Consider the following 26,818-nt stretch of genomic DNA (forward strand, 5'->3'; position numbering starts at 1 on the left):
GGCATATGTTTAAGGTGAGAGGGGAAAGATATAAAAGGGACCTCTGGGGCGCCTTTTTCACACAGAAGGAATGTATGGAATGGGCTGCCAGAGGAAGTGCTGTAGCTAGTATGATTACACCATTTAAAAGGCCCATCAGGATGGGTAAATGAATAGGAAGGGTTTAGAGGGAAATGGCCCAAATGCTGGCAAACGGGAGTAGATTAATTTCAGATACTGGTTGGTATGGATGAGTTGGACTGAAGGGTCTGTCTTCGTGCTGTATATTTCTATGACTCTATGACTCTAAGTAACAATGAGGTTTTTGATGGGCATACTGCGGATATTGTCCATATGGACTTTTTTTAAACAAAAGCATTGGCCAAAGTGCTACATGAAAGGGCAGTTAACAAAGCTGAAGTTCATGGAATAAGTGGTCATCATCAGCTTGAGAACAGAAAACATCAAGTTGTGGCACACATCAAGCCTTTGGAACTCCTTGCCCCACAGAACTGTAGGGGTCGATTCCTTCTGTATATTTAAGGCTGATTGGATAAATTCTTGCTCAGTAGGGGAGTCAAGTTTTCCAGAAAAAGGGCAGGAAAGTGGATGTGAAGAATGTCGGTTTAGCCATGATCCCATTGAATGGTAGAGCAGGCTCAAGGGGCTAAATGACCTTCTGATCCTATTTCTTATGATGTTATGGTACATGGTTGTTTTTAGAGTGGAGGGTCGTAGGCAAAATTTTCTTTAAGATTTAGTACTAGGATAGCTGACACACCATCAACTGAAACAGGACACAGGCTCGGAGAATGGTTAGGAAAATGACAGGTGGAATTTAATATAGAGAAGGGTAAAGTCATACATTTTGGGAGCAGGAGGAGGGAGAAGGAATATAGATGAGATGACATTATTCTAAACAGTATACAAGGTCAGAGTGAAATAGGGGGTTCATGTAAGACAAATTGAGAGACCTAGTGAGTAAAGCATTTGTGATCTTGGGCTTTATTAATAGAAGTATTGAGTACAAATGGTGGAAGTTTTGCATTGTCTTATAATGCTTGAACAAGGACGCAATTAGAATAGTGTGTCCAATTTTGGTTGCCACACTTTAGAAAGATTGTGAAAGTACAGAGGCGATTTACCAGACCAACTCTGGGAATAATTGACTTCAGCTCAGAAGTTGTGTTGGAAAATGTGGAACAGTTCTTCTTGGAATCAAGAACATTGAGGGGAAGTTTAATGGAGGTGTACAATATTATGCCAAGTTCAGATAAGGTGAACAATGTGAAATGTTCCTATTAGCTCAGAGTATAATGACTAGGAGATGCCCATTTGGGCAAGTGACACTTGGGAATTGTCAGGTGGTACCTTCTTATCTAAAACAAAATAGTGATGACTGCATCATGCAGACTACAAGAGTGATGGATGCATAGGAGCTGAATGATTTCAGTGGAACATTGGATTGACCCTTGAAGGAAATTTTGCAATGCCATGGAAATAGGAAAAAAGGAGCGGGGCTGATTGGTTTATTCTATAGAGAGATGGCAGAGACCTGAGTTTGTTGTGCCATTACGATTATACCCTCTCAAAAGAATCTTCTTAAAACTCCACCTCTGTAGGTGGAGTTGTTGCACACCTCCACTTGATTTCCTTACAGGCTCTGCATTTATATTTCCTTATGCCTCTGAGAGTTTCTTTGAGACCTTTTCCAAAATAAAAGGACAATATGGATGAAAATTATTGATTGGTTATGATTTTCATCTGTCTAATATGTTCTGCAGTCTCCAGGTTTAAGTTAATTACAGTATTCATGGTGGTGAGCTTCTGACCAGTGAAACCTCAGGGAACACATTATTTTGAGGGCAGAAACTAATATGCTACTATAGGATAAATGTCTTTCTGTAGCTTAAAAAGTATTCCATACCCAAAATTAGTAATAAATGAATTAAAAACTTATTTAATTGTAGGAGGGCCTGCAGGATAGCAAATTTTCTTCTGAAATATTGCTGCAAAAAACTGAATAAGTAAAGGAGGCATTGTTTAGCTCAAAGCAGTCTAGGACTCCAATGACAATAACTTAGAAGCAGTAGCTACAATGACCATGGCAATGATGGCAATTATGACCAATCTTTTCATGACACTTAGTGCCAGAAAAGATTTTAAAGACTTTACCAGCACAGTGAGATCAGAAGTCTCTAGATTGGAGAGGGGTGTTTCTTTCAGCTTCCACATAAATTAGGCTGGATTGTAGGCAGGTGTTTTATAGAGTGACATTGAACTCATTGGTATCTGCAGGTAGGCCTGACCACAGAACATTTATCAAGTTGAGACAGTGCCCACACTTGATCTGTTGAGAATGGCAGGCTGTAAGTGGGTATCCTCCGAGCTAGTTTAGTTGCTTGAATATTTGACTGAAAGGGGTCAGGGTCATTCTGCCTATGTAACATTCGCCTCCAGCAATTTCATTTCAAAATACTGCTTTAGGAATGTAGCAGTACCTTTTCCATTCAGGTAGTATTGTATACCGAGGTTAGAAGGAAGAACAAGCTGCACAAAAAACGTGGATGATGACATAATTGTGAAAACTTGTAGATGGTGGTATACAGCTGGCAATCAAGTAAATTAGCACAAGTTTTAAGATGAATATTGTTGTCAGAAGAAGATTTTAGTATAGATCTGTAGATGGGAAGATTATTCAGGATAATAAAACAAAGCACTGCAAATGCTGGAGATCTACAACAAAAACAAATTGCTGGTGAAACTCAGCAGGTCTGGCAGCATCTGTTGGAAGGAAGCAGAGATAGTGTTTCAAGTCCAGTGACATCAAGACATCATCTAATCAAGACATCAATGACAGGTACAACCTTAATAATCCTGATGAAAATTGTTATCTTTTCTGAAAAGGCAGTATCTTCCAACATGTAACAGAACCCTTGAAACTTCTGTTAGACTATACTGTAGGAAGCCCCTGTGGTGGTTCTCAACCTGTTTGGAGATGTTATTACACATCTGTGGAGCAAGTGGGACTTGAACCCAGGCCTCCTGGTCCACTGCACCACAAGAGCTCTCCTATTTTGGTTCATATACAGGAAGGGTGCCTTCTGAATGATACCTCTCTTTGATGAATGAACCTCATTGTAGTGTTGCTCAGCTGCGCAGAGGAAAGCACACAGTAACCAAGACTTTAAAGCATAGTTTTGATCTCAGGATTGACCTGGAAACTTGTTTTTAACAAACTTGATGGTGTGTGGATGGTTGCTGTTGAACTACACCTTGACAGGGCAAAATATTTTCCTGATGAACATGAATAAATTCAGTGTTTAAAGGCACAGAGATGCAACTTATGGATCCCTTGGTTTTCATTGAGTTCTTCAACATTGTCAATTTTCAGTCATGCTGCTGTTTCGTGTCAACAGACAGACTTATAAAATTGCTAGCTCCAGAAATGAGAACATCTTTGACTTACTTAGTGTTTCCATGCATAGTCATTCACCTTATGCCACAGAGTCTGGAATGACTCTGTGACATAGAATTTGAAGATGGTTATACAGTTAACAGCAATGGGCAAGTGAGGAGATGGATTCCAGGTCAGTTTATTCTCATACAGTCATAGAGATGTACAGCATGGAAACAGACCCTTCGGTCCAACTCATACATGCAGACCAGATATCCCAACCCAATCTAGTCCCACCTGTCATCACCTGGCCCATATCCCTCCAATCCAGATGCCTTTTAAATGTTGCAACTGTACTAGCCGCCACCACTTCCTCTGGCAGCTCATTCCTTACATGTACCACCCTCTGTGTCAAAATTGGCCTTTCTCCAATTTAGAACTTCAACTTTTAGATATGCTGTATCCTTTTCCATCACTATTTAAATCTAATAGAATTATGGTTGCTGGCCCCAAAGTGCCACCCCACTTTGGGGCCAGCGACCATAATTCTAATAGATTTAAAATAGTCACCAGCCCTGCCTTATTTCCCAAGAGTAGGTCAAATTTTGCACCTTCTCTAATAGGTACATCCACATACTGAGTCAGAAAATTTTCTTTAACAAATTCCTCTCCATCTAAACCCTTAACACTATGGCAGTCCCAGTCTATATTTGGAAAGTTAAAATCCCCAACCATAACCACCCTATTATTTTTGCAGGTAACTGAGATTTCCTTACAAATTTGTTTCTCAATTTCCCTCTGACTATTAAGGAGTCTATAATACAATCCCAATAAAGTGATCATCCCTTTCTTATTTCTCAGTTCCAACCAAATAACTTCCCTGGATATATTTCTGGGAATATTCTCCTCAGTACAGCTGTAATGTTATCCCTTATCAAAAACACCTCTTCCCCTCCTCTCTTGCCTCCCTTGCTGTCCTTCCTGTAGCATTTGTATCCCGGAACATTAAGCTGCCAGTCCTGTCCATCCCTGAGCCATGTTTTTGTAATTGCTATGAAATCTCAGTCCCATGTTTCTAACCATGCCCTGAGTTATCTGCCTTCCGTCCCTGTTAGGCCTCTTGCATTGAAATAAATGCAGTTTAGTTTATCAGTCCTACCTTGTTCTCTGCTTTGTCCCTGCCTGCCCTGACTGTTTTGACTCACTTCTGTTCTTAACTGTACCAGTCTCAGATTGATCTCTTTCCTCACTATTTCCCTGGGTCCCACCGAACCCCCCCACCCACCTTACTAGTTTAAATCATCCCGAGCAGCTGCAGCCAGTATATTCATCCCCTTCCAATTCAGGTGCAATCCGTCCTTCTTGTACAGGTCGCTTCTACCCCAAAAGAGCTTCCAACGATCCAAAAGTGTGAATCCTTCTCCCATACACCAGCTCCTCAGCTGTGCATTCATCTGCTCTATCCTCCTATTCCTGCTCATAATCCAGACATTACTACTCTTGAGGACCTCTTTTTCAAATTCCTGCCTAACTCTCTCTAATCTCCCTTCAGAATCTCAACATTTTTCCTTCCTATGTCATTGGTTCCAATGTGTACAATGACCTCCTGCTGGCACCTTTCCCCCTTGAGAACATTCTGCACCCTCCTTCTCTGAGACATCCTTGATCCTGTACCAGGGAAGCAACACACCATTCTGATTTTTCACTGCTGGCCACAGAAACGTCTGACTGTACCTCGGACTAGAGAGTCCCCTAACATAACTGATCTCTTGGAACCTGACGTACCTCTCATTGCATTCGAGCCAGTCTCAGTACCAGAAACATGCTCGTGCTACGTTCCCCTGAGAATCCATCACCCCCTACATTTTCCAAAACAGCATACTTGTTTGAAATGGGGATAGCCACAGAAGACTCCTGTACTACCTGCCTACCTCTCTTACCTTTCCTGGAGTTAACCCATCTATGTGACTGTATTTGAGACTTTCCCCTTCCTATAACTGCCATCCATCACATCCCCTTGCTCTTGTAAATTCCTCATTGCCTCTAACTGTCTCTCCAAGCAATCCATTCAATCTGACAGGATACAATCCTCAGTAACCCGTAAACTCTCCCTAAACTCCCATATCTGACAAGAAGAGCATATCACTCTACTAAAGGCCATTTTTGCTTCTTTCAATCTACAGAACCATAAAATAGCACTGTCTCATTCCTCTACCAAACACTATTCCAAGTTAAATTAATACTTATGACTTATATTTTAAGCTTACTCAAGAGACATATCTCAATAAAGCATATAATCAAGAAAGAACCCACTGTACTCACTACTGCAAACGTATTGTGAGGCCACGGTTAAAATATCCACGTATCTGTTTCTGTGCTGTGACCTCTCCCGAACAAGTTCCACCAAGATTAGTTGTGAATTTCACTGTTTTTTAATTTTCCCAGACGTACTGTGATGCCCAGCAATACATGAATTCAACAGCAAAGGCAGTAACTGTGCAGGTTCGCTGCACTGTCAGTTAGCAATGTGGGTTTCTTTCTCTCTTTTTCTCTCCCCTGTACTGATCTCACTATGTGCTTCCTTTGTCTGTACTGCTCCCTTTTGAAAGTGCTGTTGCTTTGACTTTTTTTTCTCCAAAATTCCAAAACATTGCAACAGCATATAAAACAGTAATTGCTGCTCCTCGAATTCAAGGAAATCACCTCCAACACCTAAAATACCTCAAAAACGGAGCAGTTGTTACAGCTAGAAATGTTTCCTGTCCTCCATCTTGGATTACCCAGAATATTTTAATGGTTTCCTTTGGAAAGCCTCTATAGTCATTTTTTTTTGTCAACATAGAGATAAAATTGCCACTGTCTAGTTGCTTGTGTGACGATAGACACAGTTCTCTGTGCCCGTGATGTAGGCCTGATCAGGTTGGTATTTTTGCTTTGCTGCTCTTCCTCCAAGAAACAGAACGAAAGGGAGTTTCCAATGAACATGCCTTGTTTTATTTTAGTTTTGAGAGGAGGAGGGCATGTAGGTGATAGTAGCTCAGCTAATGATGCTCAGACAGACAAGTAAAGTGCATGTCAATTTTTTTTCCATAGTAACAGCATGTAAATTTCACCCATCTGCTTGTACCTCCCTTCCAATTATTATAAAGAGAACTGTTCCTGCCTCTGACTGAAAGGTTAGGTGGTTTAAATCAGTTCCACTTTTAAAATAGTATCTAGGAAACCTGGATGCCATTTTACATTGGCTTGTTCTTGACAGTGGAAAAGCAAAACTGATGGAAAATTAGACGCATGATATAGCCAAATCAATACTACTGCATTTGAATACAGCTGCCAAGATATGGGTGAATATTTCCATGAGCTGCCAGGAGTGACAGTGGAAAATAGAGAAACAAGAGTAGGCAGGGATCCAGCGAAACTAATCTTTGCTCCATTTCCTGCAGCTGCCTACTCGATTAACATCACAAAATCAGCAGTACACCAGTGAACATTGCAACTCTTCCATTTCTAATTCCCATGAGAATGCCTTAGCTTACCTTAGTACATGTTGTAAAGGCTTTTAACAGGAATGTTTATGTGCAACATATTTTAGAAAATTGACTTTGTAAGACTGTTTCCTTTTCTTATTCTTTCATGGGAACAGTGTGTCACTAACTAGGCCAACATTTATTCCCCAACCAAATTGCCCGTTATGGTGATAGCTAGCCTCCTCCTTGAACCACTGCAGTCCATTTTGTGTAAATTCACTTAGAGTACTGTGGAAGCGGGTTCCTGGATTTTAACCTGTCACCAATAAAGTGACAGCAATATAGTTCCAAATCAGGATGGTATGTGGCTTAGAGAGGAACTTCTCATGCACGATATAATGGAATACAGGGAGAATTAGCCATTTGGATAAGGAACTGGCTCAAAGGTAGAAGACAGAGGGTGGTAGTGAAGGGTTGTTTTTCAGATTGGAGGCCTGTCACCAGTGGAGTGCCACAAGGATCGGTGCTGAGTCCACTACGTTTCGTTATTTATGTAAATGATTTGGATGTGTTAGCAAGTAAGTTAGTAGTTAGTAAATTTGCAGATTACATCAAAATTGAACATGATTTGGAGATGCCGATGTTGGACTGGGGTATACAAAGTTAAAAATCACACAACACCAGGTTATAGTCCAACAGGTTTAATTGGAAGCACACTAGCTTTCAGAGCGCCGCTCCTTCATCAGGTGATTGTGGAGGACACAATTGTAAGGCACAGAATTTATCGCAAAAATTTACAGAGTGATGTAACTCCTTGAAAGTAGAGTCACAGGTACATAGGATAGTGAAGAAGGCTAGGAGAAAGTGAGGACTGCAGATGCTGGAGACCAGAGTTGAAAAATGTGGTGCTGGAAAAACACAGCAGGCCAGGCAGCATCCAAGGAGCAGGAGAATCGATGTTTCGGGCATAAGCCCTTCTTCAGGAGTGAGGCTGGTGTGCCAAGTGGGCTAGCAGGAGAATCGACATTTCGGGCATAAGCCCTTCTTCAGGAATGAGGCTGGTGTGCCAAGCGGGCTTATGCAAGCCCGCTTGGCACATCAGCCTCATTCCTGAAGAAGGGCTTATGCCCAAAACGTCGATTCTCCTGCTGCTCGGATGCTGCCTGGCCTGCTGTGTTTTTCCAGGAACACATTTTTCAAATCAATAGTGAAGGCGGTGTTTGGTATGCTTTCCTTTATTGATTAGAGCATCGAGTACAGGTGTTGGGAGGTCATGTTGCAGCTGTACAGGACATTGGTTAGGCCACTGTTGGGATATTGCGTGCAGTCCTGGTCTCCTTCCTATCGGAAAGATGTTGTGAAACGTGAAAGGGTTCAGAAAAGATTTACAAAGATGTTGCCAGGATTGGAGGATTTGAGTTATAGGGAGAGGTTGAATAGGCTAGGGATGTTTTCCCTGGAGCGTTGGAGGCTGAGGGGTGACCTTACAGAGGTTTATAAAATTATGAGGAGCATGGATAGGGTAAATAGACAAGTCCTTTTCCTGGGCTGGGGGAGTCCAGAACTAGAGGGCATAGGTTTAGGGTGAGAGGGGAAAGATATAAAAGAGACCTAAAGGGCAACTTTTTCACGCAGAGGGTATTGGGTGTATGGAATGAGCTGCCAGAGGAAGTGGTGGAGGCTAGTACAATTGCAACATTTAAAAGGCATCTGGAGGGTATATGAATAGGAAGGGTTTGGAGGGATATGGGCAGGGTACTAGCAGATGGGGCTAGATTGAGTTGGGATATCTGGTTATCATGGACAAGTTGGACCAAACGTTCTGTTTCTGTGCTGTACATCTCTATGACCCTATCTGCTGCCCTTGTCCTTCTAGATGGTAGAGGTCACAGGTTTGGAAGATGCTGTTGAGCTTTGATGAGTTGCAGCAAATCACCTTCTGGATGGTACATAATGCTGCCATTGTGCTTCCGTGGTGGAGGGTTTGTATGTTCAGAGTGGTAAATGGGTTGACAACGGAGCATGTTATTTTGTTCGGAATGATGTTGAGCATCTTAAGTGTCTTTGGAACTGCACTCATCCATGAAAGTGGAGATTATTCCATCACACCTTTGACTTGTGCCTTTTACATGATGGACAAGTCTCCAGCAGCCAGAAGGTGAGTAACTTGCCACAAAATTCCTGAGATCTGGCCTGCTCTTCTGGCCAGAATGTTTATATGGCAGGTCCAGTTCAGTTTTTGGTCAACGGTAGCTCCCCAGGATGTTGATCACTGGGTATTGAATGATGATAATGCTTCAGTACCTGAGGAGTCACTAATGGTGATGAAAATTCACATATCATCAGCAAACATCCCCACAGCTGACTTTATGATGGAGGAAAAGTCATTAACAACTTCTAACCATTCCCCCTTCACCCCAACAAACAAGGATTTTAAACTAGTTACAAGAGGGGAGACTCAGGTAAGGTTATTAAAGTTTCCAAAACAAATAATAGGGTACAGAATGTGGAAAGGATTAGGAGTCTAACTTCAGGCATAGCATCTAAACGGACAACAATGAGAAGGGGAGCAGTTAATGCAGGAGGGTATTGTGCTAAAGTTACACAAACTAAATGAGCTTGTGGCATAGATTGAAATTGGCAGATATGATCTTAGGCTTCACAGAGATGCAGGTGCAAGGGAATCCAGGCTGGGAACTAAATATCCAAGGGTACATGTGCTAGCAAAAGGACAGGCAGATGGGCAGAGAGGCGGGGTTGCCTTGTTCATCAGAAGTGAAACTAGATTGATAGCAAGAAGTGTTGTATGTTTGGAAGGTGTGGAATCTGCCTGGGTAAAGTTGAGGAACCACAAAAGGAAAAAGACCCTGATGAGAGTTAGGTACAGGCCTCCAAGCAGTAGCCAGGATGTGGGCCAGAAAATAAATCAGCAAATAGAAAAGACATATAAAAAAGGCATTATTGCAATAGTCATAAAGAACATCAATATATAGGGGAACTGGGAAAATCAGGTGCATAACAGATCTCAAGAAAAGAAATTTGTGGAATGTCTATGAGATGGATTTTTGAAGCATTTTGTGATAGACCTCACTTGGGAACAGGCAATTTTGGCTTTGGTAATGTATAATGAGTAAACTTGATTAGGGAGCTGAAGGTGAATGAACCCCTCGGGGTCAATGATAGAATTCAGCCTGTAGTTTGAGAGTGAGATGCTGGAATCAGATGTTACAGTATTATTATTGAGTAAAAGTAGCTACAAGGAGAAAAGGGAAGCTCTCGCCAGAGCTGATTAGAAGGGGAGCATAGCAGGCAGATGATGAGCAACAATGGTTGGATTTCTGTGGGTAATTTGGGAGGCACAGCATTCCAAGGAACTAGAAACATTCTGAGGGGCGGATGAGGCAACCATGGCTGACAGAAGAAGACAGGGACAGCATAAAAGCAAAGGAAAAAGCATACAGTGTGGTGAAGATTAGTAAGAAACCAGAGGATTGGGAAGTCTTTAAAAACCTGCAGAGAACAACGAAGAGAGCAATAAGGGGAAAGAAGATTATGTATGAGAACAAGCTCGCTAGTAATATTAAAAATTTGCAAGTATTTTTTAGATATCTAAAAGATAAGAGAGGCAAGAGCAGATATTGAACTGCTGGCAAATGAGGCTGGAGAGATAGCAATAAGGAACAAAGAAATGATGGAGGAGCTGAATAGCTACGATTCACCAGTCTTCATGATGGAAGGCACCAGCAGCATACGAGAACATCAAGAGAGTCAGGAACAGAGTTGAGTATAGTGGCCATCACTAAGGAGAAGGTGCTGGGATGTTGAATGGTCTAAAGATGGATAAATCACCAGAGCAGATGGACTGAAAGAGTTAGCTGATGAGATTGTGGAGGTGTTGGTGGTGATCTTTCGGGAATCACTGGAACCAGGGAGAGTCCCAGAGGATGGGAAAGTGGTTAATGCAACACCACTGTTTAAGAAGAGAGGGAAGAAGAAGATGGGAAATTATAGGCTGGTTAACCTGGCCTTCTTTGTTGGTAGAATCCATTATTCAGGATGAGGTTGCAGAGTACTTGGAAGCACATGGTGAAATAGAGCACGACTTTGTCAAGGGGGGGTCATGCCTGACAAATCTGTTAGAATTCTTCGAGGAGGTAATAAGCAAGTTAGACAAACTATTTAGTTTTCAAGAAAGACTTTGACAAGGTGTCCTTCAGGAGACTGCTAATTTAGAGCCCCTGGTGTTAGGATCAAGGTACTAGCATGGATAAAGGATAGTCTGACTTGCAGAAGGCCTGAAGATGGGGATAAAGGCATCGTTTCAGGATGGCAGCTGATAATTAGTAGAGTTTCACAGCCGTCAGTGCTGGAATGGCAACTATTCATGTTATATGTCAGTGCCCCAGATAAAGGAACTGGAGGCTTTGTGGCTAAGTTTGCAGATCACACAAAGATGAGAGGAGGGACAGGCAGTGTTGAGGAAGTGGAGAGGCTGTAGAAGGACTTGGACAAGGAGAGTGGGCAGAGAAGTGGCAGATTGAATACAAAAATATGGACAAGTGTGGGATTATGCACTTTGGTAGGAAGAACAGAGATGTAGACTATTGTTTAAATGGGCAAAAGTGAGGACTGTAGATACTGGAAATCAAAGTCTAGATTAGAGTGGTGCTGGAAAAGCACTGCAGGTCAGGCAGCATCCGAGGAGCAGGAAAATTGACTATTCGGGCAAAAGCCTTTGTAATCTGAAGAACGAAGGGGCAAGGGAGTCCTATTTCAGGATTCTCTTAAGGTTAACATGCAGGTTCAGTTGATAGTTAAGAAGGCAACTAAAATGTTTGCATTAATTTCCAGGGGCCTAGAATACTAGAGTAGGGATGTACTGCTCAGACTCTGGTCAGACTGCATTTAGAATATTGTGGGCAGTGTTGGGCCCCATATCTTAGAGAGAATGGTGCTGGCCTTGGAGGATGTCTATAGGAGGCTCACAAGAATTATCCCAGGAATGAAGGGTTTGTCATATGAGTGTACTCAATGGAATTTGAAGGAAGAAAGATGAAACTGACAGAATATTGAAAGGACTGGGTAAAGTGGATGTGGAGAAGACCCGAGAGCATCGCCTCAGAGTGAAGTGATGACTCTTTAGAACTGAAATGAGGAGGAATGTCTTTAAACAGAGGGTGGTGAATCTGGAATTTCTGCAGAAGGCTGTGGATGCCATGTCATTGACTGTCTTTAAGACTGCAATATGTTTTTGATTAATAAGAGGATCAAGGATTACAGGAGAACTTAGGAGAACGATTTCTCAACCCCAATCAGCCATGATCGAATGGCAGAGCAGAATCGATGGGCCGGATGGCCTAATTCTGCTTCTATATCTTGTGGTCTTATGATGAAGCAGCTGACTATAGTTAGCCAATGACATTACTCTGAAGAGCTCCTTCAGTAAAGTCTCTGGAGCTCAGATGGCCAACCTGTAACAACTGCAACCATTTTCTTTTGTGGTGGATATGACTCCAAATAGCAGTGAATTTCACCCCAATACCCATTGACTCTAGGTTTGCACAGGCTCTTAGATACTACAGTCACTCAGATGCAGCATTGATGTCGAGGGCAATCACTCACATCTGAAATCTGGACTTTAGCTGTTTTGTCCATATTAGCACTAAGGCTGTATAATGATAGCAGGAGTTGAGTGATCTTGGTGGAGCCCAAACTGAGTGTCTTTGAACTGCCTATCACTTTGCAGATGATCATGAGTAGGCTGATGGGCTGGTATTGTTGGAATTAGATTTGTCTTGCCATCTTATGTACAAGACATACCTGGGCATTTTTCTATAATGCTGGATATCTGTACTGCAACAGCTTGGGCATGGCAGATACTGGAGTACACGTCTTCAATGCTATTGCTGAAATATTATCAGGGCCCATAACCTTAACAGTTGCTGTACTTTCAGCCATGTCTTGACTTCCTATGGAGTGAACCCAATTGGCTGTGTACTGTCTTCATTGATGTTCCTCCCTGGGGTGTCTTACAGGTGATTTTTCTTTCATGAGTTCTGAGTGGGTGACACACCTCTGCCTCTTCCTTGTGATCCTAATCATTTTAGAAGCTTGAATTCAGCAAATTCTGTTTACTGTACACTTACTAAGAAATGGCTGAAGGCATTGACTACAACAAAGACAATGGAACTTTTCAAAATCCTAGATAGTGGTGATGAGTTGCGCTGTAATAATAGCTAAACTGCTCCAGTAGTGCTACTTTGGCACCTGTGCAACAATGTGGAAAATTGCCCAAGTGTGTTCTATCCATGAAATAAACGGGATGAGTCTAATCTGACAAATTACTGCTCTGTGAGTCTGTTGTCAGTCATCAACAAAATGATAGATGGTGACATCAACAGTACTGTCAAGCTGGACTTTTCCAGTAGCAACCTGCTCACCATCACTCAGTTTGGATTCGATTAGGCTACTCAGCTGCAGACCTCATTTATAGACTTGATCTAAACATGGATAAGGGAACCTAATTCTGGAGCTGAAGTGCATGTGATGGGTCCTGACATCAAGGCAGCATTTAACCAAGTACAGCATCAAGGAACCTTTATATCATTAAAATCAATGGGAATCAGGCCGCTCATCTCAACCTCAGGACATTACTGTAGGAATTCCTAAGAACAGTGTTCTCTCAACGACCATAGCTGCTTCATCAATAACAATCTTCCATCATAATGTCAGAAGTAGGTTTGTTAACTAATAATTGCTTGGAATTCAATTCCATTTATAGCTCCTCAGATAATGAAATTGTCCATGGCTGTGGTACAGTAAGTCTTCAGGCTTGGGATCATAAGTGACTGTGCTCCAAAAGTTCCAGTGAATGGCTATCTCCAACAAGACAGCGTTTAACTTTGTACACTTCACCATTGCCAAATCCAACATCAATCTACAGCCTGGGGCCATGATTAATCTGAAACCTAACAACAGCCACATAAATGCTGCGGCTACAGAGTAGGTCAGAAGCCACGTATTCTGTTGTGAGTGTCTCCCGTTTTGACTTGGAGAAAGCCTATCAAGTCTGAAATGTGATGAAGTAGTAACTGTTGAACGAGAAGAATGCAAATCTCCAACCCTCAAACAGGATCAGTGCCATCTCAGAAAGAGCAGTCCCTTGACTGACATGCAAAGCAGCACTTTAAACAGTTCCTCATTCTACCATAGTGGTAGCAGTGTACCATTTACACGATGCACTGCAGCAACCCACCAAGGCTTCGACAACAGCACCTCACAAATCCATTGTATCTACCAACTAGAAATAACAAAGGTGATGGACAGTGACCAAGGGTACCAGCTACATAAGAAAACAACATTTACGTATTACAGATATGCATAAGTTAAAAATAATACTGAGAACTCTTATTTTTTTCAGAAGTCTTAGTATAAAAACTTGGAAATGTAAGGCCATTAAGCTGACTCATTTGGGTGACTGTACATTCTTCCATTAAAACTCAGGTTATTTCAAGTACATAAATTCCTCAGAGCCTATCCGAATTGAAAATTTAAAGCACAAAAGGATGATTTTGCCAAATGGTGTGACCTCAATCTTGTTAAAATTATTTTCTAATTAGAATGGCATTTCTGTGCTGTTCAAAAAATCAGAGTCACTAAAATTTACATTACATTTTTAAAGGAATGTTTCACATTCCATAATAGTGGAATATAAAGTGGTGTTTTTTCAGCTTTAAACTAATCCCAGTCATTCAAGAATTCAGTCGCATGACAACCAAATGTTCCTCAAGGTACTACTGTTTTTGTTTATCTTTCAAAACTGAAGGCTGAAATGTTTGTAACCTCCTTCAGCAAGAAGTGTCAAATGGATGACCCATGTCTGCATGGGTCCAAATTGTCCAAATATGTCTTAGCAGGACTTATATACTTAATGGTAAGGTCCTAGGGAGTGTTGCTGAACAAAGAGACCTTGGAGTGCAGGTCCATAGCTCCTTGAAAGTGGAGTCACAGGTAGATAGGATAGTGAAGAAGGCATTTGGTATGCTTTCCTTTATTGGTCAGAGAATTGTGTACAGGAGTTGGGAGGTCATGTTGCGGCTGTACAGGACATTGGTTAGGCCACTGTTGGAATATTGCATGCAATTCTGGTCTCCTTCCTGTCGGAAAGATGTTGTGAAACTTAAAAGGGTTCAGAAAAGATTTACAAGGATGTTGCCAGGGTTGGTGGATCTGAGCTACAGGGAGAGGCTGAACAAGCTGGGGCTGTTTTCCCTGGAACGTCGGAGGCTCAGGGGTGACCTTATAGAGGTTTACAAAATTATGAGGAGCATGGATAGGATAAATAGACAAAGTGTTTTCCCTGGGGTGGGGGAGTCCCGAACTAGAGGGCATAGGTTTAGGGTGAGAGGGGAAAGATATAAAAGAGACCTATGGGGCAACTTTTTCACACAGAGAGTGGTATGTGTATGGAATGAGCTGCCAGAGGAAGTGGTGGAGGCTGGTACAATTGCAACATTTAAGAGGCATTTGGATGGGTATATAAATAGGAAAGGTTTGGAGGGATTTGGGCCGGGTGCTGGCAGGTGGGACTAGATTGGGTTGGAATATCTGGTTGGCATGGACGGGTTGGACCGAAGGGTCTGTTTCCATGCTGTACATCTCTATGACTCTATAAAAAAAAGGACAAATCCAAACTGGACAGTTATCAGCTCATTAATTAATTGTCAATCATCGGCATTGTGCTGGAAGGTGTCATTGACAGTACTATCAAGTGGCACTCACTCAGCAATACCTGGCTCACTGACGTTCAATTTGGGTACCATCAGAGTCACTTAACTCCTGACCTCATTACAGCCCTGGTACAAACATGGGCAAAAAAGCTGAACTCAAGATGTGACGTAAAAGTAACTGCCCTTGATATGAAATCAGCATTTGACTACGTGGAATACCTGGGAGCCCAAGCAAAATGGGAGTCAATGAGAATTGGGGAAAACTCTCCACCAGTTGGTCATACCTACCAGATGAAGATGCTATGGCTGTTGGAGGCTTATCTTCTCATTCCTAGTATATCACTGCAGGAGTTACTTGGTGAATTGTCCTCAGTCCAACCATTACCATTGCTGAATACCCCACTATCATAATCCAGGCAGTACTGAGCAGAAATCTGAGAATGCAACTAAACTCCATAGACAGCACTGTTTTAAAAAATACAGCTCACCATTGCCTTCTCAAGAGCATTTGGGGTGGGCAACAGATGCTGGGCTAGCTAGTGATACCTGCATCCCGTTAAAAAAAACTAAAGTGATTATCATAATTATTTTATTGCTGAAGTAGAATTGTTAATTTCAATTAAATAAAAGTAAAGCTTTTCATAAAATCTGTTGAGTATTTCGCACTCTGCACGCTGCCATAAGCATGATTTTGCCCACATTACTATAAGGTGTCATCCAGTATAAGCTAGGAATTGTCAATAACATTAATATTCTGGGTTAGAGTTTACCAATTTATGTACTTTCTGGTAGATGTTCAAAATAGTATTGGCAGAGGCCATTCTCTATAATACAGTTTCTGGATAAAGTGAAAAACTTGATACTATTATCTTAATTGCAATATAGTTTATTATTAATGGAATACAAAATTAAGGATCATAATTGATTTAACAAAAATCCTCAATCAACAATTTTATACTGAAAGTTGTCGATTCATTACTTCACTTTCTTAAAAATTTTAATCTCTCTTAATTGCACGTTTACCAGGTGGGACAGCATTAGATTTTCGGGTGAAATCTTTTTTTAAAATATAAATTACAATGTCTGACATGAAATGCTGATGTAATTTCCTGGTGTTGCATTTTTATGGAGCATGCCGTCCTCAGAGACTGGTTTTAGAATAGATGCACCACCAACTAGGTTGAGTAAGAAGACTAAGCCATCAAGCAATGCACACAATGAACAGGAAAATATCTAGTACAGTGCATAATATGACCTAAACTGGATCCACCGCTTAGCATGAATAATAATGATAATTAGAGCATTAAAGCTGCATGCTTAGTTGAACAACCTACCTGGCAATTTTTCAGATCTGTCGAAGAAACCATTACTGTTTTTTGTCTGGTCTGATGCTGGAGTTCAAATACATTCCTGAGAAAACATGTATGACTTGAGGCTGCCAAAAATAGATCAAAGATTTATTGTACTGTACAAAGTACTGTAACCTTAATTTTTTACCCAAGCAGGGAAAATAGGATAATATATTTTTCTTTTGTTCAGACTAGTTAATTAGCATGCTTATACAGTTTTTCAAATAGGTCACTTTGACTTGCAACAATATATTTATATAAACTTTGTTATTAGTTTCATCTGAAAGTCTATCAGATTTTCCTTTGTATAGTAGTTGGGCTGATGCCAATATTCCTGTTAGTATACATATATATTCATGCTGGCTTCCAGAAATCCTGAAGTCAATAATTGACGTGACAAGCTTACTTTTTAAAAATTAGCCTTACTAAGCTGTGCTACTTATTTCGGAGAGTATCAAGCCACATTTCTGCAATTTTAGTTAGTTCCATGAAGGATCGCATTGGGGAAAAAATTATGATGTTATCAGAAATTCTATTTAAACTTCCTAACATGTGGTTTGTTCTGTGGACAGCTGATAACAGCTCCCCAGAGAAAAGAGTCTGTGGAATTGCACACATTTTGATCCACACTCAGTAGTCGGATTTCACTGCTTTAAATTATCAAGTAAATTCACTGATATTAACAAGTGAATGAGGTCAAATGCCAGATCAGAAGTCTGATGCTAAAATAATATTTGGGAATGGTAAACCTGAGACAAATGACTTGTCTGGGTTTAGTGAGATGATGACTGGGTCAGAGGCACCACTATATTGTGAAACAAGAACCTACATCCGGAACAGATGCTTTGCCAAATATGCTTGCTGAGCCAGACAGGGCCAGTATGCAGTCTTTCATCTGTTTATTACTATTTGGCCAATCAGAATCCTGCAGCCCATTAAGTGGAGACTAGAAAAGATGACTGTGGAATTCAGTTCAACAGTTAAAAGTAAAACATAATTATGTGGGATAATGACCTGCTATCTTTTCCAAGTTTCTCTTGGAATGACCTGTTTAGTCAGAAAATTCAAAAATGCATTTTCCACATCTTTGTTGCTAGACATATCTGAATTCGCTCAGTTCCACTGTAATCTGGCAATTTACTGAGTACAGTAACATGTGGAAATAATTCAGCTTGATTCTGGATTCTGAAATTTGAAAATCACAGTGGTTGAATAAATGTATCCTCTGGTTTGTGCATTTAGACCAAAACACAACTGTCCACCATTTCTATTTTGAAATTGTCATTGATAACCTGCAGTTCTGGAAAACTCTATTGTAAATAGTAATTATTTTGCTGTATGTTGCTCTGTAACATTTTCATGAGATATGACTTGTGTGGAAGATGTATGCAATTAACAAAATGCAGTATTGACTTGTGGATTGAGAAAAGAAATGCAAGGAAAATATAGGAAATATTATACAGCTACCAATTAAAAATAATTTGATTTGTCCAACTGCCAATGTGAAAGGAAGTATGATATATCATCTTTTGCTTTCTTGAAGCTTTCCAAACATTTCATAGCCAATGAATTTCTGTAACTTTTTAAAGGTAAGGACATGTGGCAGTCAATTTGTGCATAGCAAGATTCTGTAAATGGCAGAGATAAATTACTGAACAATCTGTTTTGGTTTCAGCATCAAAATTAATCAAGACAACAAAAGAAATTTGTCCACCCTTCTGCCTAATGCCCTTAAGAAATTTTTCATTCCTGAAGAAGTAGATAAGATATGTCATCTGAAAAATAGCATTTCTGACCACACATGTTGCTAAATACTGCATTAGAATATTGGCTAAATTAGGCATCCAAGTCTGTGAAATGGAGCTTGAACCCTCAACCATCCACCTAGGAGATGATGCAACTGGTACACAAAGCTAACTTGGAACAATGTGCTACTCTCAATTCTGTTCTTGTACAGTTACATTCAGTGTAGAATTGCTATTTAATGTATCATGCTATCTACAAAGGGAGTTGTTCAAAACACCCTTTCTGCTTTGAAATTCCAAATGATTTTCAAAGGTTACAATTGCTTCAGTAGTAATTGTGCTCAGAATTGAAATTCTGAAATACAATTCAGTTTTGTGGGAAGAAATCATTAAATGGCAATTTATAATATTGTGAGAAAATAATCACAATATTATCTTCATATATATTCAAGTTATGATTTTTACGGACTGATACATTAAACAAAAATGATATAAAAGATTAGTAATTAAATGAGTTATGTTTCAGTGATGCAGCTGAGAAGATTCGAATTGGGAAGACTGTTGATGCCTGGATCACTATTATTAATCAGGACATACAGGTATGCCTAAAGAAATTGTCGTCAATCTTCTGTAATTAACATATTTTAATTCTCTGATAATTAAGTCTTTGTTTTGATGTAACATTTTAAAGTTAATTATTGTTGGTCTTCAAAGTATTTTTTCAAAAACATTTGGGGAGTCCATGTGAAAGAATTTTCAGCTTTATAATTAATGATTATATGATGCTACATACATTCTCCTTTTACTTGGCATAGACATAACCCAGCAATGACATGTAAACAGTGGTGTTTCATAACTGGGTAATGTGCAATAATAAATATTTATTGCAATGATTTTTAGCCTAATCAAAATGAGTTTGGAACAGAGGATTATTAGGGGTCTAATTTTCAGGCACTATTTGACAATTTTTGCACTGGTATCAAAGATCTAAACTGTGCTAGCCTACTTCATAAACGTGAATGCTCTCAGACCACGAAAAGATAGTTGTTTAACTGCCAGAAGACTATAGAGCTTCGCTGGCATTATAGAAAGATGACTGGTGGTGGTTTAACCTGAGGACCACCACGCCTCAGGTGAGGGGAGAGGTTGAGAAGGAGAATCCTTCATGGTAACCTCAGCCAGTGCAGGAACTGAACCCTTGCTGTTGGCATTCTAGATCACTATAAAAGTTGTCTGGAGAGAACATAGTATACTAAATACCACAAAATATTTTTGAATGCCTGTAAATAGAAAGAGGGTAATGTTGAATGAGACTTGGGTGTCCTCATGCACCAGTCACTGAAAATAAGTGCAGGTACAGTAGGCAGTGAAAAAGGTAAACTGCATTTTGGATTCAAGGATTTGAGTACAAGAACTAGGAAGTCTTGCTGCAATTATATAAGGCATTGTTGAGGCCACATGTGGAATATTGTGTGCAGTTTTGGCCTCCTTATCTGAGGAAGGATGTTCTTCTTACAGAGGAAGTGCAGTGAAGGTTTGTCAAATTGATCCCTGGGATGATGGGACTGATGTATGAGGGGAGATTGAATTGTTGAGGATTGAATTTGCTGGAGTTTAGAAGAATGAAAGAGGATCTCATAGAAGCTGATAAAATTCTAACAGGGCTTACACAGTTTAGATACAAGAAGGATGATCCTGACAATGGGGGATCCAGAACCAGGGGTCATAAACTTTCTAGGACTGAGATGAAGAGCAATTTCTTCACCCAAATATGTTGAACCTGTGGAATTCATTACCACAGAAACTGGTTGAGGCCAAAACTGTGTTTTCAAGAAAAGAGATTTAGCTAAAGGGATGAAGGGTTATGCAGGGGTGATTAGGTATTGACCTCAATGATCAGCCAAGATCATATTGAATGGCATAGCAAGCTTGAGGGGGTTGAATGACCTACTCTGACTCCTATCCTCTCTGTTTCTATGTGTTATTGATAGTTAACTAAATCAACAAGAAAATTTGTATGTTACACGCATTAACTATTATAGCTTTTGTGTAAACAGCACTGAAGCACACAGCAAAAGTAATTTTTCTGCAACATCCCCATAAAACTATCCTCACTATAATGTTAACAAGACCTTTATTGTTTCAGCTGCTGATGAAATTAGTTTCATTTTAAAATTCCTGCATGTTGAGCTTTTGGGGTGCCTGTTGTGATGGATAGTAATAGCAGTTACTAACAGTAGTAAATTTGTAGGAATGATTATCTCGCCTATATTTCTAATGTACGAAAATAACTGACCAACATAGATTCTCAGTATCTCTAACATCTCAATTTTATTGATCTGTTTTGCATTTTGTGGAGTAATACCATGGTTTCCATGGTAATGGGTGTTGAACAATCTAGCTGCCTATCGATATCCTTTTTGAGTGTACACTATGCAAGCATCTTTGATATTTTCAGCAATTTCATTAGCATTTATTTGAAACATTTCCTAGCAATGAAAGTGAAATTAACTGTATAGAATGTTAGCTAAATGCGATAATTCATGTATATGAAATAATATGTAGCAGTCAATGGCACTAGTATTTCAGAAATCATTTGAAGATGAGTTGTCAGTATTACCATTTGGTGCAAAGTGACAAAGATAAGGTTAATGTTTAGAAATTTGATGGCACTGAATGGCTGCTTAGCCAGCCAATCTGGCAAATTGGAAATGAGATACATGAATGAGTTTTCCATTCAGAACCTTAAATTAGAACAGATTTCTTTGTAGACATCCAGATAGCAAAACATTGGGTAACATTGGCTAATGTTTTCAAATGAGGGTCCTCCATTTGCTGAAGAACTCTATTGTCAGATTGATTTCCTCCAGTGGCCAACTTGCCAAAAACTAGAATTAGTGGCATTATCTGGCAGAATAGTTGCTGGTTTGACTTTTCAGGCTGATACTTAATGACTTGATGCTATTGGCTTCTTGTATTATTCTGAAAAGTTAAGCTTAAAGAATTTTGCCTATAGTAAAATAAAAACAGGAAGTGCTGGAGAAACCCAGGTGTTGTTACTGGAGTTTGTATTGAACTTCAAGATGGCGGTGGAATGTGATGCTTCAGCCAGAGCTCGTCTGGTCCATCCGTTTCTTTCTCTTTTTTCTTTTCTGTCTTTGTGTCTCTTTTCTTCTTTCTTCTCCTGGCCTCAACTCAGCGAGGCAGCCTCCTGGCTCAGTGTGGGAATATTTTAGCAGCCCATGACAGTATCCTAGTGGCCTGTGATGTTCTCTCGACCCAATCTAAATCTAAATTGTTGGAACACTAGCAAAACAAGGGAGGCAGAGCCTAACAAAAGATGCAGAATTTTTCCAGTGTTGCATTGTTTCTTGCTGCATTCAAAACAATTTGACTGCAGTTATGGGTGATCTGTTAGGACTGCTGTTGACCTGAAGGTGAAATGGAAGATCATCCACAACATTGCTACAAGCAAGAAAACACACTTTCTCAGAAGGCTAAAAACATTTGGTATGTCCGCAATGATTCATATCAATTTTTATTGATGTACCATAGAAAACATCCTACCAGATGCATCACAGCCTGGTATGGCAACTGCTGTGCCTAAGACTGCAAGAAATTACAGAGAATTGTGAATGCAGCGCAGTCCATTACAAAAATCAGCCTTTCTTCCATTGACTCTACTTCCCGTTGCTTTGGGAAGACAGGAAAACATAATCAAAGACCCCTCCCACCCCAGTTATACTCTCTTCCACCCTCTTCCATTGGGCAGAAGATACAAAAGTTCAAAAAGACATACCGACAGATTTAAAAACAGCTAAAAATCTCTCATATTAGAGTTGATCTTTCTCTGCACCATCTCTGGGTGGATTGCTCTTCGGAGGGTCGGTGTGGACTGGTTGGGCCGAAGGGCCTGTTTCCACACTGTAGGGAATCTAACCTAATCTCTTTAGCTGTAACATTATCTTCTGCATTCTCTTCTGTCACCATGATGTAATCATGTATAGTATGATTTGTCTGGTTGGCATGCAATACAATGTTTTTCACTTTCTTGGTACATGTGGCAATAATAAATCAAATCAAATCATCTTCCAGCATATAAGCCAATGCTTTCCTTGCTAAAATAATTTCTGAAAAAGGGTTACTGGATCTGAAATGTTAACTCTGTTTTCCCTTCACAGATGCTGCCTGACTGCTGAGCTTTTCCAGCACTTTGTTTTGTTTATATATTTGTTTGGTCTGCCATCTCTTTGTTCCCCATTATAACTTCCATCCTTTCTAATTGGAAAGGATCTACACTTGTCTTTACTAATCCTTTTCTCTTTACATAATTATAGAGGCTGTTACAATCAGTTTCTATGTTCCCTGAAAGCTTATTCTTCAATTCTTTCCCCCTAATGTTCAATTCCTTTGGCCTCCTATGCTAAATCTAAACTCGTCCCAATCCTCAGATCTGCTGCTTTTTGTTTTGGTCGATTTGTATTCTCTTCATTGGATCTTGTTAGTCATAGTTGGGTTTCCTTTCCTATTTTTTATGTGCCAGAAGGAGTGAACAATCATTGCAGTTCCTCCATGTACTCGTCATTGCCTGTCATCTCTTTTAAGTAATATCCCCTCAATTTATCATAGCCAACTCGCACCTTATCCATTGTAATTTCCTTTATTTAAATTCAGGACCCTTGTCTCAGAATCAGTTAAGCCACTCACCCACCTTAATGATGACTTTTATAATATTATGGTTACTGTTCCCCAAGGAGCCTCTCACAGCTCCCTACCTATGAACAACATATCATCTTCCACTTCAGAACCTTGCAGCCCTAAGGGATCAATATTGAGTACCTTCTTCTTTTACCCAGCCCACGTTCCAGGCTTTGTCATAACATGGATTTCTTTCAGCGCATCCATCTCATTTTCACCCCTCATTGTCCCCATTATCACTAATCTAAGTTTACATTATCCATGGCTTGCTATCACCAATCCCTTCATTTAATTTTCTTTCTTTCTCTCTCCATAGGCTCCACCTCCACCCATCTTCCTTAATCCGCTCATATCAGTATGAATATCACTGTTCCTTATTGCTATCAATTCTGATCAAGGGTCACTGGACTTGTTTTCTCTCCAAAAATGCTGCCAGACCTGCTGAGTTTCTCCAGAAGTAGCTGTTTTTGTTTCAGTCTCCAGTATTCATAGCTTTTTTGTTGTAATGTTTGGCTTCAATTGCTTTCTGTGTTAGTAAATTTCACAGACTCACAACTCTATGGGTGAAGAAATTTCTCCTCATCTCAGTCTTAAATGCTTTACTACATATCCTTTAGCTATTGATCCCTCGTTCTGAATTTCTGTGGTATCAGCAACATCCTTCATGTATCTACCTTGCCTTGGCTTTAGAATTTTACAGGTTTCTACAAAATCCACCCCCCCCCCCCCAATCCTTCTAAACACAGGCAAATACAATCGGACCCAATTCAACAACATCATATACATCAGTCTCACTATGCCAGGGTAAGACTTTGCTACATTTACTTTATAGGAAGAGCATTCTTTCTCAGATAATGAGACCAATAATATGCCCAATATTCCAGGTGTGGTCTCACTGAAGCCCTGTATAATTGTGGCAAGACATCCCTGCTCTTATAATGGAATTTTCTCACTGTGAAGGCTAACAAACCCTTTTCATTCGTCACCACTTGCTGCACCTGCATACCTATCTTCAGTGACCAGAGTACAAGGACGCATAGGTCTTAATGCAAACTCTGCCCTCTCAACTTCTCACCATTCAGACGATAATCTGCTTTCCCAGTTTTACCACCAAGGTAGATAACCTCACATTTATTTACGTTATACTGCATCTGCCATGAATTTACCCATCTCACTCAACTTGTCTAATTTACACTGAAGAGTCCCTACATCCTCTTCAGTGCACCATCCACACAGCTTTAAGTCATCTGCAAATGATCCCAGATTATGTTATTTCAGGACAAATAAGGGCTCAGACTGAAATTCGGCTTTTTATTAACAACACAATGGTCCTTCACTGGAACACAATTATACATTATTGCAGATTTTGTTTTAACAACAAAATAGAAGTTTATTAATCAAAAGAAATGAAGATGAAATAGAATAATTACTTTCATCATATATTCAAACTATTTAAAACACACAGTAAAAGTACAATGCCAAAACACTCCTGTACCAATTCAAAAAACATTATAAACCCCTAAACAGTATCCAACAGTAAATCTTACACCATACTTATACCAGAATTCCTTTCTTGAATAGCTCTATACATTTAAAATAACTGTGAGTTTAACTTGTGGACTGGAAACACAGCCCCTTCCTGGAGTTATCATGCACCTGAGTTTAAATAAACTCAGCAGTCCTCTTCAAGATTTTATCCCAACACTTATCAGGGATTATCACCAACCCGTTAGTCTAAGATAATCTAGTTTTACTCTCTTCTGCTCTCCTCAGGAGCACTGCTATGTACTTGCATCCTCATAGAACTGCCCAAAACCAAGTAAAACCGACACAAAAATCTCTCTCTCTCAGTTTTGGGTATTTCTCTTAAGCTTAAAAATAACACCCAGTCTAGAGATTTCTAACAGACTTTAAAGCACAATGCCTTGCTAGAGTAAACACAAACCCATTTGGTTATTAAGACCCCCACAAACTGTGCTAAAAGCAATTGCCATGGCTGTAGAAATGCTTATAAGCTAATTATTAACTTCAGGCACACAGAAAACCTACATGTTATGATCCAATAATTCAAAACCCAAGCTTTAAATAACTGATATTACACTCACACAATGTATCTTCTTGTATATGTGTTTCCCAATTTTACTCCTAAAAGTTGTGGTCCAAAATTTATATTCATCACCCAACAAAGGATCCTAGATCCCTAACCCCTGGAAATGTTACTTCCCTTACTTGTTCCACATAAACCTCTGGTTGCCACTGGTTCAATAACAAAAGAATGTAGTCCGTAAAGGACATTAATTGCCCATTTTGATGTCTCAATTGCAGCAAGGTGACAAGGCCATCAAGTATTAAGTTAACTTTCTCCCCCAGATTTTTCAGCTGGCTTAAATGTCCGTTGTCAGTAAATCCACGATGGAGGTGGATTTAAATTCATTCCCAGCTATCATTCTGGTAAAACTGTACTGCAGTTTGAGGTGTGGTACCCAGAATTGTTTGCAGTACTGCACATTGGCGTAATTAGACCCTTGTATAATTGAAGCGTGACCTCTACTCCTTTGTATTCTCAGTGCATTATATAAAAGTCCGTATTCTATGGCCTTTAATTGTTTTCCATACTAGTATTTTAATAATGCATGAGCCCAAATCACTTCAGAATTCCACTGTCTCTAGTTTGTCATGATTTATAAGGCAACTTGTTCTATGCTTTTTAGGTTCAATGCCAATGACCTCATTATGCTACATTAAAGTCCATTTTTGTCTATTCACTTAATTTATCAATATCACAGTAATTTTATGCTTCCAACTTCATTGCTTAAAATGTTGTCTAAGTTCTAGAAGCTCTGGTCACAATCTTCCAAATGTTCTTGGATATTTCAAGGGGACTGAAGTATTGCAGATTTTGTACTTGTCTACTCTTTCTCCAACTTGGGACTGTCTTTGATTGGTTCCAGTCACGGCCAGAATATCTCTTGTAATGGCTTCTTTTCCTATTAAACCATTGCCATAGGGAATTCCAAGCTATATTTTTCTCTCTCCTGTTATCCCTCTGGATGACATTACCCAAAGAGCCAATGTTGCTTGTGCATATTCACTGACAACATTGAGCTGTACTTGTTTTCTAACCTTTGGTCCACAGCTGCCTTTGTGTTTTAACCCATGTCTTTATTTGTAACAAGTCTGCTCTCTTATCACTGCTGTGTTATTAACCCACATTAGCTTCCCCCTTAGGCAATTCTGACATTCTCGTCTTTGCTTAAATTCTTCATGGTTATCCACCCTACATCTGTCATATCTTTCAGGCCCACTACATTTCAAGATCTCTCTGCTCCCATAACTTTAATATCTTGTGCATTTCCAGTTTTTCATCAGCTCACCTAATTTTATCTTGTGTAACTCAATGTCACGCTTTGCTTTGCAATGCTTCTGCGGAGCATATTGGGATATTTAATTACGT

General features: G+C 39.9%; 1 protein-coding gene across 6 annotated transcripts in view; it reads left to right on the top strand.

Annotated features, from left to right (window-relative positions):
• The window catches only part of kiaa0586 (KIAA0586 ortholog), a 521,487-nt gene that overhangs the window by 253,002 nt on the left and 241,667 nt on the right, over positions 1 to 26,818 (top strand). For all 6 annotated transcript variants that reach the window (XM_072568823.1, XM_072568824.1, XM_072568825.1 and 3 more), the window contains exon 14: positions 19,193 to 19,265. In XM_072568823.1, the coding sequence (XP_072424924.1) occupies positions 19,193 to 19,265 (73 nt within the window). The remainder of the gene's footprint in view (positions 1 to 19,192; positions 19,266 to 26,818) is intronic.

The sequence above is a fragment of the Chiloscyllium punctatum genome, chromosome 4, assembly GCF_047496795.1.
Source record: "Chiloscyllium punctatum isolate Juve2018m chromosome 4, sChiPun1.3, whole genome shotgun sequence".
NCBI lineage: Eukaryota > Metazoa > Chordata > Chondrichthyes > Orectolobiformes > Hemiscylliidae > Chiloscyllium > Chiloscyllium punctatum.